This window comes from Euwallacea similis, chromosome 8 (assembly GCF_039881205.1).
Source record: "Euwallacea similis isolate ESF13 chromosome 8, ESF131.1, whole genome shotgun sequence".
Classification (NCBI taxonomy): Eukaryota; Metazoa; Arthropoda; class Insecta; order Coleoptera; family Curculionidae; genus Euwallacea; species Euwallacea similis.
In genome coordinates, this window is record NC_089616.1 from 2,676,084 (window position 1) to 2,696,374 (window position 20,291).

A 20,291-nucleotide genomic window follows, 5' to 3' on the forward strand; every position below is an offset into this window, starting at 1 on the left:
GATGATTAATTGCTATGGGCCAAAGCTCCATTTTCCAACTTTAACGGTCCGGTCCCATGTTCCAGATGAATTTTCCTCTCTTTATCTGCTCTCTCTCTCATTTGCCCATTCCATTCTATATTAATTTGGCGTAATTCCATTGTAAATGAAAATTCCATTATCGAGATGCCAATAAAGCCCATAAACCAAATGAATAAAAATATTTCGTAAACTGGCTAAGTCTATTTGAATTGCGTTCAAGCATGAGGGCCTATTTTCAACCAGTGGAAAAGAAAGCATTGAATCAGCAACTTGAGCAATCCTCAAGAGGGCCCATTGTAAATGCTACATTTTTCTCCAGAAGCTATACCATCTCAGTCAGGTTCTTTTGCCGTTTTTACATCCCACGTTAACTGCTACGCTCGTTTTATTTTGCTCTTAGGAAATAAAAATCCCTCTTTACGGTTTTTGCCATGAAACCGTGGAAAACCTACACAGCGCAACACCTTAAGGCTTTCAGGAATGAATCCCGTGACCTTGGTCGGAAATAAATTGATGTTGAAAATTGTTTCTGAAGGTTTCGTTTTGATAACAAATTCATTGAACGTAGTTAAATCTATCTGTGCCCGTAGAAGGAATCATTAGGAACTAACTTCATTGTCCAGGAGATTTAAATCATTTCGAATCTATGAGCAAGTGTATTGATATCGTGTATTTAAAATTATACCGCAAGAGGGTAAAAGTTAATGTTCCATGCAGATGAATCGAACGGAACCCTGAGCGCCCAACATTACTTCGAAATATGCTAAAATACTTGGGAGAAATATCTTGGTTATCTATATCATTGACACCCGATATTTATTGTTACATATTGAAAAATTCCTACCCTTCGTCGGCCTGAAGATCAATGCAATTTTATTCTTGGAATTGTTATAGATTTTAGAACGAGATGAGATTCACATAACAATACTTCACACATGGATTGAAACGTAATGCCTTTAAAACTAGTTTTTCAACTCCCGATAAAACATTTGCATACAAAACATTACATAATGGAAACTGGACGTAAGTCTTAATTCCGTATTATTATCAAAATGCGAGTTGAGAGCTCTGAAACTAAGTTTCAATAAAGTAGATTATGAAATTTAAATATAAGTCTTTGTTTAAATTTATGAAAGGAAAGAGATACTGCAGGCAGTATAGTGAACAGAAATTATACCGTGGCAATGGGCCAACTCTCCACGAAATTCCCTGTTGCTCTGATTTTATCACGATGATGCAATTTGTGAAATAGACAAATTTGCTCTGCCTGCATAAGTTTACTTCGCATTTACGTAACTAGATAACGAGGAAGAAAATGTTGAATCTGCACAGGTTTCCACTAGCTAAAACATCATATCCATAAAACAGCGCTTATTTACCCGTAACGTGTTGCATTGTTGTGTCTCTCTCAAATTACTTTTACCCGACATGCTTACGGATTTTCCAATTCCACTTCCATTAAGCTTTCTACACTTCAAAGCTCCAATCGTACGGAAATTTCGTCCCCATGCGGATTTCTAATTCATCTTTTGTCCTTTCTCGCTTTTACCGTTCGTTTCACTTGTTTGATTTATATACGGCATCGTAGCTACATGAATGGAACCGTTCTTTCATGAAACCTGGGGGGTCGAAATGTATATTTTCGACTTGAAGTATTTAGTTTTACACTATTCGTTTTTGAAAAAAATCTCGCCCGAGAATAACAAACTCCCACGAAAAAGTCCGGTTTAAATCGGAGCTTCATGATCTTTGAAAAATAGTCTTGTAATGACCTTGCAGAGTAAGTTTATAATAGCCATTTAGCTAGGTGCGGTTTAAAAAGCCCTAAGTATTTCCTACTAAGAACCCGAATGCATCCTAAGAACAGTTGCACAATGTTCTGAAGAACTTTGTGTTTAAGTTCTAGATAAATTCCCCAAGTTACAGCTTAACAATTTTCTTTGAAATGCCAAGTTTTAGTTTCCCAAAAACAAGATTTTTGATAAAGTTCTGATTGTTAATAAAATAATCAAAAACTTCGGTTAGGCATTTTTCTATATAAATATAACCAGTTTCGTCTTCAGGAATCAAGAGACCTCACCCGGATACCTTAATCCCCCTACCCTTCATTCAAGTTTGCTGATTTCTAATAACAATTCTCAATTTTATGTTCAGAATCGCCTTTTATGACGCAAATTTTGTATCTTCAAGGTCTCCTTCCTGATCTGGGTTAAAAGCAGAGTGACTAGAAAAGTTGCCCAGAAGTCCCAGTAACACTTGAATATTTGTTAGGCATTGTTATGGTAAAAATAGACCTCCCATCTTTTTATTATTATTTCCTCCACAATATACCGAAATGTATCCCTATTGAAGCTTATACAGCTCAAAAGCTCTCGTGGGTGAAAATTGATTTCGAAGTTCTAGAATTTTTTTCCATGGGGAAAACAATCTCCGGGAAAGTTTGTAGTGGGTTTACAGTGTAGTTTGCATTTGGGTTTTTGGTGCCAGTAATATGGCCGGTGGGTAATAGATCTTTGAGAACACGCACCCTTCATCCATCGGAAATAATTGATTCTTTAAGTCATCGAATAAAACACTTCACGATTTCGTCAAGGGTGTTGAATGGTAATTGATATGTTGTTCCCGATATCATCAGCAGCAATTTTTGATTAACCCAACTCAGAAAATAATATTTCATGAGTTTGATTGAATTGAACAATAAATACTAAACTTTGTAGGTGGAAATCTGAATATCATAATAAGTTTGAGTGAAAGTTGATATAATTTTTCAATGTGTAACCTGGGGAAACTTTTTATGATGTTTCGGGATAAGATTTAGTGATTTAATCCACGTTTCTACAAGTTCTTAAAAAAATTCATTAGACCTGCTTAAAATTCCTTAAAGTGATACAGCTATTTTAGAACTCCAAATATCTGAAATACTCGCAATGGATTTTTCCAACGTTTCCCCTATTCAATTCTTTTGGTAAAGCCCCTAAGTATAGACTTTTCCTGACCCCGGTGTCTACTCAGAATTCTAATGCATTTGTAGAAATTGATATTTTAGTATGCAAAACTAGACTGCTCCTGGAGCCTTGCGATTTATCAAGATGCATACGACTCCAGAAAAATTGATAGGAAGTCCTTACTTAGCCTAGGGTTCCTTAAAGTGGTGACAATTTATTACTGCAGATATCTATTTGTTTTATATGTATTTTATTCTATTATATATGTAGACGCGAGTTTGTGGCAACCACGACACGTGAAAGTATAATATTGTCTCGAAAGAAAACCTCAAACAGCAGGCAGCTTTACTCTGAAGATGTTTACATGCAGGATATTAAAGGATTTATTTCTAACATCGTCTAACTATAGCGACAAATATACAATTGTGTTCTATTTTCGTAACGGTTAAATATGTCTTCAAGAGAAATGGTTACAGTAAAGATTATAATGCAGAAGCGAGGGAGGCACTGCATCATCGAAGAACAATGATGTTATGTAATTTAATAGATGATTGTACAGCTCATTCCCAAATATATATTGCTCGAAGGGATGGGATTTTACTCATAAAACTGCCTCAAGACAGTATTAATCATTTCTCGATTCAGAGTCGGGTTGCTAAACTAATGAGTGCCTCCTACAAGTGTCAATGTTTGAGAAACCTCCGGTAAAGAAAAAACCGGAAACGGTAGTGGAATGGGGGTTACATTAATCATTGTTTTCTTTAATACCGAGCTCATGAAACGTTTTTTAACATATTCCCCAGATTCTGGGAAAACCTAAATCACATTGATTTCGAACCATCCTACACATATAAAAATTAAAATGATCAAATTTTATTTTCTATGGACCAGTATTCTATAAACATCTTGACTATAAATTGCTTTCAGCATCCAGTAAAATTTAATAAACGTCACTAATACGGAAGAAACGAAGTTCAATTCAACTATTATGTAATCCTTAGTGTTTAGTACAATAAATTGTTAACGGAGCATGGAAAATATCGCATTTTCGTAAGTTTCGACGTTTCGCCATTTGCAGCTGATGCTTACAACTGCTGTTTGTAGCCCAACATATCCAACGCAGTTCATTTTCTCCAAACAAGCTGTTCATGTTTTTGCCTCTAAACAATAAAATATGGATTTTTGCTGACGCTAAATTTTCATTTTAGGACACCCGTTTACGGGAGAATGAACTGGGCCCCACCCATAGGGACAAAAATTGTATCTAAAGATCTTCTACCGTATTTGGAACACGTGCAATCAAGTCAACCCAGAAGGAGGCCGACTACATCTTTTAGGCTCTCGGGAGGTAGACATCTATTTAGTTACCCTCCGCAAACTGGATCGTTCAATCACCTTAAGGTAATAAACTTTCGATTATGCATAAGCACGGTAGTTGGTTAAAATTAGGTTTAACGTTTTCAGGAGCTAATTAAAACCGAAAGAGCTAGAGAACTGCAACAACAAAGAATTGCTGAGGAATCAACTGCCAGAGCTGCCGCCTTAAAAGAAATGGGTAGAAATCAGCCTGGGTGAGTGTCACATTACCACACATTTTCAGTTTCATGTATGAGTTAATGACGGAGACCCTCCAACAAAAAACCTTTTAAATCTACGATTATTGACATGCAAAAATAAATCACCAAATCCTATTAGCTGTCATGGTCTACGTAAATGAACGAGAATATTAAGTGTGCTTTATGTGACTCCATTAACCGCAATGTGGAAACGTTTGCGTTTTCGCTGGATTATGGTATTTAGTTTGAGTTTGCTCTCCGCCTAATTAATTTCATCGATTTTCTTCTCATGTTTCCTTCACATAAGAACTCAATTTTTGTGCTTTAAAATGCTGAGAAATGCTTTATCTTACACTCGAAATAAACACGAAAGAAAAGGACTAGGCAATACTTCAGTACCCAGAAAAATAGTCGAAACGGCACATTTTTTAGTCATTTTTACAAGCTTAAGTTTCGAATATGCCTTAACCGATTTTCATGAGCAAAAAATATCCATAACAATATCATCATGTACAAATTGCGGTATATATTAGCACTCATAGTCATATCAAAATTGTCCAGTCAGCCCTTCAGTTTCTTACCACTTCGCTCTAGAGAGTAACCCTTCCACATAAAATATCAGGTTCGAAGAACCAAAAACTAATTTGAAACAATACTAACTCCGTTCCAGATTTGATAATGGTCATTGAAACATCGAAAAAGCAATTTTCAAAATGATTGAGAGACACTTTAGGGAATAACCGTAAAAACCGAATATTAGCAATTTCGGTTTTTCCAGGTCCCAGGCTTTGTTTCGCAAATACAATTCCCTATTATAAAGGACATTTTCCCGCTTTATGCTGGGAGGGAAAGAGAAGTAGAAATTCCAAATCCGGGGCCTCCTTTGTGATGTGGTGGTCAAATAACGTTTTATTAGAAACCTGGATTTTATTTAAATTGCATGATATGAGAAATGGTCAAAGGTACAAAAGAATTTTGTAACGATAGGCGAATTCTTATCTGATTTGTTGACAGTTTTTGGGAGTTTTGCATCGAAAAAAAAGAATATAAAAATTGCGTAAAAGGGATTTCGGGATAAAGAATATAATGCAAAAACAAATCGTGCTAATTCGGTAGCATTGGGTATCAAGAGGGTCCACGAATGGGATACAAGAAGTGTCTTGTGAAAGCAAACAATATTGTTCCATTTTCTGTGACTCAGAATTACCAATAACAAAATGGGGCTAAGGGCCACGGGTAAGGGTCTGTTGAAATATGTATTGTTGACCTTTATCAAATCCGATCACTGAACTCAATTCAATTACAGAACTAATAGCTAAACTTTGAATCAAAAACCAATTCAACCCCATTAGAAGGGTCACTTCGCCCTCATTTTACTTCAGGAATGTTATTAATTTTGCTAATCGATTAGGTAATTTCTGATACACAACGCTACCTAGAAAGCAAACTTTCAGAGAAATTTTGATAAAAATGATACAGCTGCTTTCAAGTAAATAATTGCTTTAGTTGCTTGAATCTGGCTAAAGCAGTTTGCCAATTCCTCCCACGCGAATCTACAAATAGAAGTTTCATCGACAAAAACTTAAACAATCTTGAAACGGATACAAGAACGTCTATGAGATGGCATTGGCATCCTTAAGCGCCTAAATACTATTAAATAAAAGCTGATTAAATTTTTAGTCAAATGCGAAATTTGTGTGGGTGGTATCGTTGTATTTCCAGGTTTCTTCTAAAAAGTAATACGCGCATTTATGGATTTGAGCTAAATATAGCACACCTAATCAGCCAATTCGTAGAATTCTTCAATTTCTATATAAAATGTTAGCAACGCTCCTTAATGGAGATAAATTGAAATTGGCCAAAGTGACTGAACATTTAAAATTCGTGGCCCCTTTCTAATTAATTGAACATCGTATTGAAGATGAAGCGATTTTTAGTAAATAAGTTAAAAAAAGGCTTTGGTTCAGAATTATGTAACTAATCAGTATACAGTTTTTATATAGTCAACAAGAAAAAAGTTCCATAGTGTCAAATCGGGAAACTTTGCCGGCCGTTCAATTGCCCATTCTCCGAATCCATTTTTCTGAAGACGACACATGGAACTAAGGAATGGATCGATATTGCTAAAAGAATTTTTGAGAGATCCATCAACTTTTTGTGGAAGTCACATCAGTACACTGATACTGAACTCCTTTTCAAGATAAACCGATAATAACACCATTAAGTGACGTGTCAACCAAAGTATGTTAAGCTAAAAGCCTAATTTCCGCAAAGACTTCTTTGAAGAGTGGTCACCCTCAAACTTTAACTCCGCAACTCCGGATCTCATTTACCAGGCACGAATGCAATTATTTGCCGAGGTCCAACTCCTAATTTCAAAGGCGATTAAGAAAAAGAGGCTAGAAGGAAATTTAAATCAAATATCAATTAACTGAAATTATGTAAAGGCTTTGCTCAGATATTCCTGGCTTAGCTCTCTCCTGAGATGAAATTAAAGAAGTTATAGGCGTCTGTGAAAAATCGAATTAAATGGAACCTCCATAAAGGACTTGTGTTTTCATTTCAATTAAAAGTTGAAAATTGCGTTAAACTTTCTAGCTTATAAGCATCTGTTTGTCCAGGCTTTGTAATGGCACACAAGTACTCGCTTAATTATTTCGATTTAAATTATTTTGATGCAAATGCATTACATGCCCTACTCATTAGGAATGTTGGTAATAGTACTATTAGGATTCCAGATTTATGGATCCACTAATTGCACTTCTGTCCAATACCAAGGGATCTATTTAGATGGAAACAACTAATTTTCAAATCTAGTATGAATAGCTTCCTCAGCTGAGGAATGATATTTCCTTCTCTCATTGAACTCTTTAAAATCGGGCAGTATTCTATTAAACGATTGATCTGAACACTTCACCGATACTGTCAAGATTCTAAATTTCTGGATAAACTAGATAATTTGCGCTTCTGCTCAACATCCAGGATTCTATATTACAACAATAACAGAGTCCCGCGGCATGTAATGCCGCCCATAAGTTTCCTGCATAAGAAGCTGTCCTCCAAGGAGGAACTCAACTGTTAAATTTAAGAGATAATCCGCTTTATCAATAATTTATTTCCAGAACGTGTGTTCAAAATGTCCAAAAACCACATATTCTTTAACCAAATTGCACAACTTTGTTCCAAATTAAGCGACCACGGATCTTTTACGGTTACCGAAATCCGCATGATTGCGTTCTAGAAAGACTGTATAGTATCTCGAAAGAGCTGTTCATATTCCAAGAAAATCCCTTTCCAAATAAATTACTCTTAATGTTGAAAGATTTCTTAGATCAAATCGGATCACTCATCTTTATTACTTGTTACGCGTGTGTACAACGTCGGATCTAAATTCCATTCGATTTTGTGAAACTTCGCCTAACGTATCACATTCTAAGAAAGAATATATCTTGGAAACCCTAAATTAACTTCAAGATTCATAAAATTAATGGCTTCGTCTTGGAAGCTGCTTCCTTAATGGCGATTACAGCCCAATAATCAATCAAATCCCAACACTCTTGTTGCTTTTGAGGGTACATTTTGAACAGCTATTAAATTACAAACCAAGGAGGTCTAATTAAATTACTTTATGCACAGAAAAAGCATAACCGAGTTTTTGTCACTTTTAAGCTTCTCATGAAAAATTGTTCTCGAAAAAGGTTTGGAAAGTAATTACTGCCACTCAAGTACCGGTTCTTTGGATATTTACTGTGCATAACTCAGCTAAAGTCGTTTAATCTCAGGTTTTTCAAATTTAAACATTTGAGGATGATCCGGCGGAAAATCTGGATGAGCCCTTTTGCCTTTAAAATTAGTAGATACCTTATCTATAAACTTATAATCTTCTAGGGGAGAAGATGCCACAATTTCCTCCACTGGCACTCCGGGATCCAAGTGTCCATTCTACCAATTTTAGAAAAGTACTAAGTATTGCAAAGAAACCAACCACCGTTTTCATTTCCATATCCTCAATTAAAAAAAAAAATGTTGTCTGGCACCTATTTCAGCCAAGCATCAAAATACCCTTTTATCCAGCAATAAGAAACTACGCCATGCACGGCATTGTTTAATCCTTTTATATCCCTGTTAAACTGTTTGAGCAAAGCCGTTGTTAGGTTTAGAGCAATCTAGCAACAGATAGCTGACAAAGTGATTCCATAAATCCACTTTATGTTTCACATGCTTCAAGGACTTTAATTTCGAACCATTAGACCAATTTTAACTGGCAGCGACAGTGAAGCTTATCCAGGAAAATCCACTTGGCTGATCTTGTGGATTAATCGATGGGTCGATTTGCTTATGAAAGCTTTTTATCTCACGGCGATATGGGTATTTTGTGAGGGACTGAAGATTTAACTGTGTTATCATGATATTTTCTTAAAACAGTTTCCCAGTATCAAACAGAGCATTTTCCTGACATAAAACCCGTTTGGTAAAAGCCATTGACGACTTTCCAAAACTGTTCCTGTGAAATGTGTCGCTAAAAAGCCGAAGTGGGCTTTCAGTTTACAACACTATTACCAGCAAATGAAATTCCCGAATGTAAATTTACAAAGGAAGTTCCATTCGAGAAAATTGGAAACTTTACTTGTCCATTATGGGAATTTGCCCTTCTGTAAGTTTTGTCCCTGAACAAGAATTTCATACCCTCAAACATTCAAGCTTTTAGTTGTCTTAGGCCGGCTTAAGATATTCGCAGGTATCTTCCAAGACTGTAGAAGGGAAACTTAATTATGCAAATATTTCCGGGAGAATTTGCAAACTCTAAAGTCTCCTCATGAGTAAAAATATCTCTGGAAATTATTCAGTTTCAGTCTGGGTATTAGTCAGTCACAATTTTACTTTAAGAGCATCAAAGGCACGATTTGTAGATTGCTATGGGAAAAATACGTCAAACATATACAGGTATAACATAAAATTATGGAGGTATTTCAGGGAGAGACAGTACTTTGGAAAATAATAAAAAAATGGTAATAGACCCATAGTCAAAAACATACCGTTTTCAATATATTGGGTGAAAAATTTTCATATTTTTTCTCATATATGTCTGTTTTTCCCACGTATACCGAGTTAAATTTTTGAAATTAGATTTATTTTTATTTTAAAAAATTTAATTAAATGTTACGCATTGCTTCAGATAATTGATAAATGAGCCGGATGTTAATTTTTTTCCTTACTTCCCTTACATTTTTGATTTGCATCAATAGGTATTTTTGCAAATTTTAAGAAAACCGCGAAATATACGAAAATATTGCCAGAAGAAGATATTTAAGTGTGGAATTTGAATTTGTACAGGGTGTTCTAAAAAAAGATACATAAAATAGTACATTAGCCGAAAAAATACAACATCCTGAATATGGTTATCGACGATTTGGGCATTTTATTGTCGATTATTGTTAAAGATTTAAAGGTGTATGAAATTTAAAAAATTTAACTTAAGGCATAAGTAAGAAAAACAGGAAATATGAAAAAAATTGCCACCCTGTATATCGAAAATGGTGCATTTTTAACCATGGGTCTATTAGCATTTTCGAATTATGTTACAGAGTCCTATTGCCCCCTGAAATATCTCTATGATGATATGTGTCACTATACAGGTTGTTACTTAATGATGAAAGGACGAATTCCTTAACTAAATTCAAATAGAAAAGCTCATATAAACATATGTCCTAGAGAGTCTGGTTTTCAAGATACAAGGTATCAAAAGTGAAAAAAAAATTGTTTTTTATTAAAATCCCAAAGAACCTTTTGCTGATTTTGTTAAAATTTGACTCTGTTATTCATTGTAATAAGACACTAAGTTAACACTAACTTGATGATAATTGTGAGTTCCAGTGCCGTTCCGGAGGGCAGTCTTACGAATAATATTTTTTTTTAATGTACGCCACTGACTTTTTTTAAATGTTTATATTTTTTTCGAATTAAGCAGCTAAAAATGTAACTTTTTCGTCTCTTGTTATTATTCCTCATCTTACTTCGTTTTCAAGGAAAAAGAATAAAAACTATTATACTTTATTGCATATCAAAAAACTATTAAAATAGAATCAATTTTTAACAAATTTCAACAAAATCGGCAAAAGGATCTTTGAGATTATTTGGTCCAAATTTGGCGCGTGTACCTGATTGGGTCGATTCACCCCTTTCGATACGATAACCGTGAACTACGTAGATCGTGGACTGGATTGATTGATTATGAAGGACCACCCTGAGTTCGTAGTCTCAGGGACACTGTTTTCGCGTATAAGAGAAACTAAACCTTCTTAACTTAACAAAGATTTATTGGTAACGTTAACAAATATACAATATGGAAAGATACATTATTTAAAGAATGTTGACGAGAAGAATCTAGCGCGCACGAGTCCGTGATGAAGTAGCGAGAAAAGAGAGCCTCTTCAGTTTCGCACCCTCTTTAAGTACTGATACAGCGGTGTAACACCCATAGACGTACTCCCGATAAGGCCCCATTAGCGGCTTCTAGGCTACCTTGTCGCGTTAAAGCGTAGCACTTAGAGGCATGGTCGCTGGGCTTTTATTGGAGTCCAGCCATTGTATTCGTTTGGCGGTACCTTTAATTTAGATTCGTAATTTTAGTCTGACAAAGAATAGTGCTGGAAATCCCAATCATAAAATAACTTCCTTCAGCCGAAGATGGGTATTAAACGCTGGGAATTCCAACAGTATTACCCAATGGCTGGGGTTGTCCATGGGCGTAACATCAGTTTCTTAAACTCACTTTGAACATTTAAATTAATAAATAACATAACTATAATCCATGATATAACAATACGTCGCAAGTCCTAACAGAGATATTAATTTTAAAAAACATTTTTTTTACTTTTCACACCCTGTATCTTGAAAACCAGACTTTCTAGGACATGTTAACACGAACTTGTCTATTTGAATTTAATTCAGGAATGCGCCCTTGGAACTACGGCCTATCATTGAGTAATACCCTGTATAGGTAGCGAAATTGACTTGCTTGATAAACCCAGAAACGGCTCTGAATGCAATCTCTATTCAACTTTCGACTTACCCGACAAGTCGACCAAGCGGCGGAAAAACATTTTTGGCCATCAGTTAGTCAAAACAGTTTAAACCTTCTCATTATATTGTCGATTTTAGTAAATGATAATACTAGTGGATTTATATTGTATGTTCGAAATTGCTAAATTGTCACTCGTCGTGTGCACCATTGGCAACCAAGATGAAAGCAATTAGTACAGTTTAGACAACCTGTATTTCTAATTCTGCTCGCATTCGTGCCAGAATATTTAGAGAGTAATTCCAAAAACAATTACGGATTATTTATTCTACAGATCTCACAGTCATTTTACATAATAGCTCCAAAAGCGGTAAGGAAACCCACATATTCATCCGTTCCGCCGGGGATAATAAGCGGCCGCAGTGAATAACGGCTTTAGATTATGAAAATTTCGCCCAGCTAATTTAAATGCCTTATTTAAATTCAATTTTCATCTCTGTGTACTTAAACCACAAGAGATAATCGTGGCACCAGAGGCAGTATTACAAATTTGACAATTTCCCGAGACAAATATTCATCAAGGGATCTTTAACACTACATTTTCTTTCAGAAGATACACCACAGATCATTTTTCGTACGACATGGGGGAACCACAGGAAACCATGTTCGCCGCAGATATGCCTGATGAGGATGAGGGTCCACTACCGGGCGAAGAAAGAAGTATTTCAAGAGGAGGTATTATCACATTTCCCGACTTATTAGCCCCTGGGGCTAAACTTGGACATGAGGGACAAATGACAAGATTTGTCTCCGATTATTCACCCTATACGAGACATGGGGGAATCCGCGTACGATCCCATTCACCTAGTCTTTTCGACCCGAACTTGTTCCGAGTAAGTAGAAAGGTATCTATCATCTTAGATTAAGTTTCGTTGTGTATCTTGCATGCATTATAGGTATTTGGCAGTTTCCCCTGTTTCCATATTATATTCAGCAAATTATTCCAGTAATAAATACATACCTGGAAGTTGTAATTACGTAATTCAGGTCTCTTTTAAAGGTACAAGCACATCTCTAGCAACTCTAATTTTATTTCAAGTTGGTATTTATTTTCTTTGCTTTTCTTTGCGAAAGACTCGGATCTTGACAACTCACTTCCTTGTTGGCCCTCTTATTCATTTTTACTGTCTATCCACTTGACATTTGACCCAGAAGTATATCGTTCTCTTCTCTATTTTCGTCAGCTAATTCTAACCCAGCAGGTACAATATAAACATAAAAATCCCAGGAAGGGTAGAAATAAGAGGGAACTGAAGGCGGGCGATATTATAGAGGGTCGTTTTGCGCCTTTAAGCTCGGAATAAATTTGGCAGACGACCGAAAGTAGAATAGAATCGCAAATTTCCTGTACGGTTATTTGATGTCGTTTATCTATGTATTTTGTGAACACCTACAATTCACAAATGACTTTTAATTAATTTTAATAATCTCTAGTCCGAGGGGGACCGAATGCGAAAGACCTTTAAAATTATAAACAGCTAAAGTAATAAGGAGTAGAAGTAATGCGGAAAATGAAACGAAAGATTTTTTTCAACTCAAGTGGTGGTGTTGTAAGCGATTGGAGTAAAGTAAAATATAGCTGTGAAAAGTGTGTTGGTTCTTGTGGCAACATTTGCACTAGAGCCCCTTTTAAACGAAGAATCTGTTCGATAATGTTCAAGTTTCTATTGGCCAGCACGTTCGCCAGACCTGTCCCCATTAGATTTTTTGAAGCTTTTCAGGATATTCTAGATTTAGACTTTTTCTTGGGCTTTCCTTGTGCAACTTCACTTGAATTCTACCCACCATTCAGTGGCCATGTCCGGTTTTTCTAACCATGTAAACACTTCCCCATTTTTTTTCAAAATTTATTTTGTTTTTCCTGTTCTTGAGAGTTAGTTCGAATATCAACTGTTCAAATTTCAAAATATTTACCCAATAGTTGTTTCCTCATGGCACTTAAGAGCATTTTCTCTTTTGTTTCAGGGGGGCTACACTGGATATATCCTGTAAGAGTGTAAGTAAAGCTGCATCATCAGTATTATGCGTTAAAAGGACTAAATGATCAGCCATTAAAAATGTCTAAATAAGAAATAATTTGAAGAGATCATCTACTAGATTAGCGTCAGTCAACAAGCATTTTACAAATTAAAATATGGGATTTCACGTTTGTCGTTTGGTGTTACATTATTTATAGATAATAGTTAAGTGCTAAAGTCAATCAGAGGTACTACAGACCGTTCTGGATATCTGATAAAAACAATTGTTTTACAAGGCTGGACATTGCGTTTATCAATGAATCCGTTTGTTATTACATACTTCCCCGTCACTTTCAGAAGTTTCTTTGATTGGGCCTGTAGTGAAGTCGATGTTGATTAACAGTTTATTGAATACGAGCGTGCAAGGCGTTTATTTTTATAGAAACACGGGGAACTATGTATTAGAAATTGACAATGCACTAATTCAGCCTAGCATACATTTTACTTGCAAGTACAAAATATCATTAAGATTCGTTTTAGCTGATATCGGGTGTGAAACCCTGCAGAGGAGAGTTAGAGGCACATATTTTTTCGTATGACCCTCAGGGGCATATAAGATATAGGCTTCGCCACAGAATATATTTTTAATGGTTGGTAACCTGCTGTACAGAGAACTCAAGAAAAATGTACGAAAAGGCTAACTAACTTAGGTACTTTTTAATGCTTCGATGCATTGTATTATACTCTAAATATTTCTACAGAGAAACTATTATTACAGTAAGTTTCACTCTGAGTTTGAGGCTGATGAACATTAATTATAGGTATATAGGTAACATATCTAACCCAGTCTTTAACTGACACGGCCCTTGCATATCTCTAAATATCAACACCTGCAACTACCACCAATCCAAACGACCGAATTTAACGATAGACATAGATGTTATGTCTGACAATACAAGAGCAGCTTTTCGAAATAATTATCAATATTTCTCATATAAACGACTGTCTTCCTTCCAAGAAACCACCACTTACACAGATAACATTCCAATAATGAGTGACGGATATTAAATGTGTATCAATATAAAATGTTCATCTTGTGAATATTTCGAGGTAGGTGGTTATTCACTAAAATTTCCCAATGGAATTTGAGTTTTCAATGTGATAGATATGGCGATTTTGTGCTTGAAATGTAAGATTTTCGATTCATCAAATTCTAAACTCGCTGAAACGTTTGAAGTCTGAAGTAAAATGCTTGTATAAGACATTTTCGTTGTTACGTATAAGTAGTGCGCTTTTATGCCTCTTGACTGATGAACGTTTAATAGAAATTCCAAGTTAAGATTCAAATTAATTATTATCTAGGAAAATTGTTGTCTAATCGGGTTTAGATAGGTGTTATCCAGGCGACTGCTATAGTTCTTCATGAGGAAAAAAATTTTATATTATATACATACATTTTTCGGTCGCTCATTGCATATCGATGTTAATTGTAAGAATGTAAAAAACACTGTGCAAAATGTCAAATTTTAATTCAGTTTAAGGATGCAGCACAGTTCCGATGTGATTTCGATTAACTCACGTTTCAGTCAGGTCTGATAAAAAAATAGTCGCTAACGATCAGATAGGTCAGTACTAATTTCCTTAAACGGACTAAGAAGAGATTTGAGTTATAGATGGCAAACGTAGAGTTTCAAAGAAGAGAAGGTTAATTCAAGTTACTATTGCCTTCATATTCTAGAAAAACTTGCATTAAAGCAGTTAATTTTATTATTAAATAAATAAATCAGTAATGGAAACTTCACGTCTTACATGTCTAAAGTTTTCTTCTATAGGTGCAAGTTTACACCGGAGTTAAGTATCTTTCTGATACACTTTAAGTTTAGGCAAACTTCAATAAGATTAAATTTCCCAGAGAGCTTAAAAAATAATAAAACTTTCTACGTTACTGCTCAGTGTAGCAAACTTTTAATAAAAGATAAAGTTGATAAATAAACTTCAAAAAGTGTCCGAAAAGAAGGAGAGTTTGCATGGAAAATTGCTGTGGCATTACCGTTTAGTTATAAACCATTATTTGAAATAGTTATTAAAAGCTTCAGGGCATATTTCTGGCATTGAAACTGGAGTTTTTGGTTCATCTACGTTAAATATCTACCTGGTATTTCTTTTATCTTTTTTTTCGGCGATTTTTGGGTATTTAAGGGAAATTTTAAACATCAGTTTAAAGCAAAAAAGGGAAAAGGTATAATTGTATAAATTTTCATGTAAAATTTTCAGTAGATGTAGGCAGGAAACACTATTTTAGGAATTTAAATACACTTCGGAGATATGGGCATTTTTTACAGGATTTAAAATCTTCTCGTGCGAAATACTCTCCTGAAGCTTATGTTCCTCCGCAAAACTTTAATAATGAAAATTAAATTCTCTGAACGATTTAGTATTCATAATAAAATGTGCTACAATAGGGTTATTGAAACTTTATTGCAAAAAGAACGTATTTTAGTCAGATCTGAAGCTCGTAATAGAATCTACAAAAGAAAAATTATTATTTTTAGTTTTTTTATAACTTAGGCATCGATCTTCAGTGAGAATTGCTAAACGAGTGATTCTTTTTAACACGTTTGAATACACACTCACAGATTTCTGAAATGAATAAAAGCCCTCCAGAAAGTACAATAATTCTATTAGCAGCTTTGGTGCAGTTTTCACTTCCATCAGATTCTTCTGAATCTCTACGTATGGAAATGTAGTGTTTTGTAAGTATTCATATCAAAGGGATTCCATATCCCGCGCGACATCAAAGTATTTTCCAATTTTCACAACCCTGGCGAAAATTTTAAAAATGGGAAGTTCGCGGCTCAGTCATTTGATTACAACGTCCTTTTCACGAAATTGGAATGGAATTTAAAAAAATTAAATAAGAGTTTTTGATCTTCGTGTTGCTACTAAAATATTTCTTTCTTGAAATTTTGCGAATTGGCAAGTATAGATAAATGCCAATTTGAATGTTTCTTTAATTATCCAAGATAATTGGGCATAGGTACTTTCTGGACGTGCTGTATGTTAGTTTATTCACCATGTTACTATTTTTTCTATTACCTTTTAGTGGATTTGAAGCCGAAAATTTTCCCCTTTTCTGGTAATTGCAACACTCAATATTTAGTTTTATATTCACGTTTTTTGTGCAGACTCTCCAATAATATTCATGCATTACCTGGCGTTACAATGCTTTGAAATTCGGAAATATGTCGTCGATGGGCATTTATGAGCAATTGTATCTATGATGGAATATCTCAAGAACCAGATAATTTATTATTTATAAAATAAATATTAGCTGTTGAAATGAGATGAAAGTGCCGACAAATATTATGCGAAGATTGCAGAAGTCCGTATGATCCTTCTCGTAGGGCCAAAGTCAAGGGACTTAGCAAATTGGTCGTGAAGATAATTATGGACTGGATAATCACGTTCGGATCATCCTGAGTTTCCAGTCTCAGAGGCACAGTTTCGGGCAAAAATAACCTTCCTAACTATGATTAAGGTTTATCGGTAAAAACTAACGATTTAGGCACTAAACAATATGGATAAAAACGAGCGAAATTGTGCCCAAGCCGGCAAAGAAGTATAATTTTACATGATACAAATGGTACCAGCTCAGACCCTAAAAAACGGTGTTTGAAGTCATACATAAACAAAAGTATAATAAAAATAACAATCTACAGCGGATACTGCGGTGGCCACGTTGACTTAAATTTAACAAGACACGGGTCTTAACACCAGTATTATGTCTTACATGTTTGTGGGTAATTGCCCACATGGAGAAATATTGAATTTTCCTCAACTTTGCAAGTACACATTATATTATACAAATAAGCAATGTTTTGAAAAAAAACGATTAATTCTGAAAAGAATTTCAATGAAGATTTTATTTTTTTTCTATGAAGCTATTTAAAATTCGGTCGGATTTGGGTGTATCACCAATGATTCAAATCAATGCAATTATCCGTTCGCATTTAAATCTAATAAAACTTTCATAGGATTTTTTTTGTTTATTCCTTCCACAAGTTGAACAAAACTAACAAATGGAACGTGAAAATTAAATGATCCAGCATATATGTATGTATGTATTCCTGCTAGGAGAACAGAATTAATCAGCAAAGTGGATTAAAACTTATATGAAACCACGCAAAATTGGCTTAATCTCTCGATACCTTATGAATTATGGAAAATTTATCAACGGCGGTTGAGAAAATCTTGAGATATAACATTGTTGATGATGATTTTTGAATGGAGTTAAATTTGTGTTTACATGACTCGTGAATTCAGAGGAAGATTTTCACTCCTGTTTTTGAGAGAAATAGAGTAAATCTTCAGAAAAGATTAATATGTGTAATATCGAATATTAAATGATTTTTTTTTGGGGTGTCTCTATGAGAAGAATATCTAATCAATGCCATTTTCTGCATGATGTTGAAGGTACAAAATGATGAAAATGAAATTCTTGCCACGCCATGTATAGATATGTGTAGGTACTTAAATAATATAGTGATGAATGAAGGCGTGAAGGAAAATAAAGCATCAAAATAATACTTTATTAACGTAGCGTAATAGAGAAACAAGCTTCCTACAAAGAACTACTAGCATCCACTACAATGACAATAATATCCGTAAATATTTTGATATGAAGGAAAATTTGGCAAAATATATATATATATATACTATATATATATTTATTGAATATTGAAGTAAAATAATGATACTTGTAAGACGCTTAAATGATAATATTAATTAAGAAAGCTTATATTTTTATTGTAATTTACATATTTGATTATTTATATGAACATATTCCTTAAACTTTTTAAAAAATCACTGAAATAATTGTTATATACATGAAAGTAAAAATAAAGTACAATTTTTACACTTCAAATAGTTGTGATTCGAAGACAATAATAGTTGTGTGGAAGTATGTTCATACAAATAAATAAATTTTGCGGAATAATGCAAATTGGCATTGTTTCTTTTTTGTCTACATAAACTAACTGTATGTAAACACTTATCACTGTCCTTGGAAGCCACACACGTGTGGATAACACGTTTAAGTGTGGAATCATACTAAACTTGCAAGAAGTACTTGGAAAAATTTGGGAGATCGTGTAAGCGAATCTGTTGCATTCTTTATGAAAAATTTAGAAAACTTCTTTCATGAGGTGAAAACCGACATTATTCTGTCCAGTTCGGTGTGGTTCCGCTTGACTGGAACAGACTACTCCTGTTATGTTGAAGTAATGCGAGTATAGCGCTCCACATCGCCATCAATTCAGGTGCTTATTTTAGTACATCTATATCAGAGTACCTATCAATGTTTTAATCCATGAGGAACTCATTTTGGCACTTCTTCTGTCTGTCAAGACTGATTATCTGAAGACTGATTGTGAACGTAATTACTGATTTTTCGAAAGCATATCTATTTGGTATATACATATCCAAGAAAACGTATAAAAAAGCAAAATTATCTCCTCTGACGTAGTTCTATGGATTATTGATAATTCTAATATTTAGTAAATATTTCTTTCAATTGCATTTTGAATTTTTCATAAATGTAGGGAGAGCTTTAAGCTCCGAGCGAAACTTATGCGAAAAACGTTTTCCTGTAAATTAATTGATATACTTAATTATACGAATTTATAAATTTGTTTTTTTTGCGTTTACGCAGAAGTAACTAAAATGAATATGAAGTGTGCGAGTGTAATTTTAATACTTACTTCGTGTTTATTGCATTTCTGCGTAAACACTAAAAATTTCAAAACTGAAATATTTCTCGCAGAAAATAAATTTTCTGTTCAGTTACACACATTTTTATTTTTGCAATAACAGCTGTAGTCTGTTTCATTAATATAGTTAATTATTTCGCATCTACTTTTAATTGTGAATTTGAAGTTTTTATGTAATTACCCACTGTTACTTTTCTTTTTAAAGACTTACTACTGGGCATTTTAAACAATATTACAACAGCAGCGCTCTTATATGTATAGGGATGGATTTTTGCAGCACGAACATGTGATACACAAATCATAAGCGCTATGTTTTAAAATTCTAAAACGCCAAAACTCATTTGCAAAGTTTTCAAAAGCGATTAAAAAACCTCTAGATTTAAATTTTAAATGTAAATAGCTGAAAAATAATGACAATAAATTTACAAGTCAATTTTAGATTATTGTTTTTGAGCTGAACAAACTACAAGGCCCTAGTTTGTCGGCTTACAAAAACACTAGAATTTGCTAGCCTATATCGCATTATATGGCAACTTCCCAAATTCCCTCAGCAGAAGCTGTTGTATTGGAGCTAGGTTGCTGCGGGACAAGTAACTGTAACATAGATAAATAACAGCTTATTCCTTAGCACGCTAAATGTATTTGTTTCTTAGTTGAAAAACTTTGTATATATATTTGATAAACCATTCGAGACAGCGCTTGCAATTTATAGGTGCAGGATGCAAGCCTAGCCTTTGAGATATTAATTTTACAATGTAAAATATCGTATATTGACCTAACTCCAATATGCAATAAAATTGTCTCTTCTTATGTACTTACTCAATTAAAAGCTCCAATACATATTGCGCCTCCACCCCAAACTTTTGGTCTGCATTTTTTCTGTGATGCCGAAATTCCTGACAATACATTATATGAATATGAGCAAAAATAAAAGACATGAAGAATATAGATACTAATGCTTA

The 20,291-nt window shown here is 34.3% G+C and overlaps 1 protein-coding gene across 3 annotated transcripts in view; it reads left to right on the forward strand.

Annotated features, from left to right (window-relative positions):
* LOC136410586 (uncharacterized) overlaps positions 1 to 20,291 on the forward strand; it is a 102,071-nt gene that overhangs the window by 16,091 nt on the left and 65,689 nt on the right. The window contains exons 4-7 of one of the 3 annotated variants that reach the window (XR_010752260.1): positions 4,175 to 4,367; positions 4,431 to 4,537; positions 12,154 to 12,448; positions 13,569 to 15,079. Coding sequence is in view for 2 of the 3 variants with exons in the window: in XM_066392798.1 (XP_066248895.1) it covers positions 4,175 to 4,367; positions 4,431 to 4,537; positions 12,154 to 12,448; positions 13,569 to 13,595 (622 nt within the window). In the remaining variant the exon portion in view is untranslated. Of the gene's footprint in view, positions 1 to 4,174; positions 4,368 to 4,430; positions 4,538 to 12,153; positions 12,449 to 13,568; positions 16,264 to 20,291 lie in introns of those variants that run through there. The other 2 variants (XM_066392798.1, XM_066392799.1) reach the window with 2 other exon arrangements.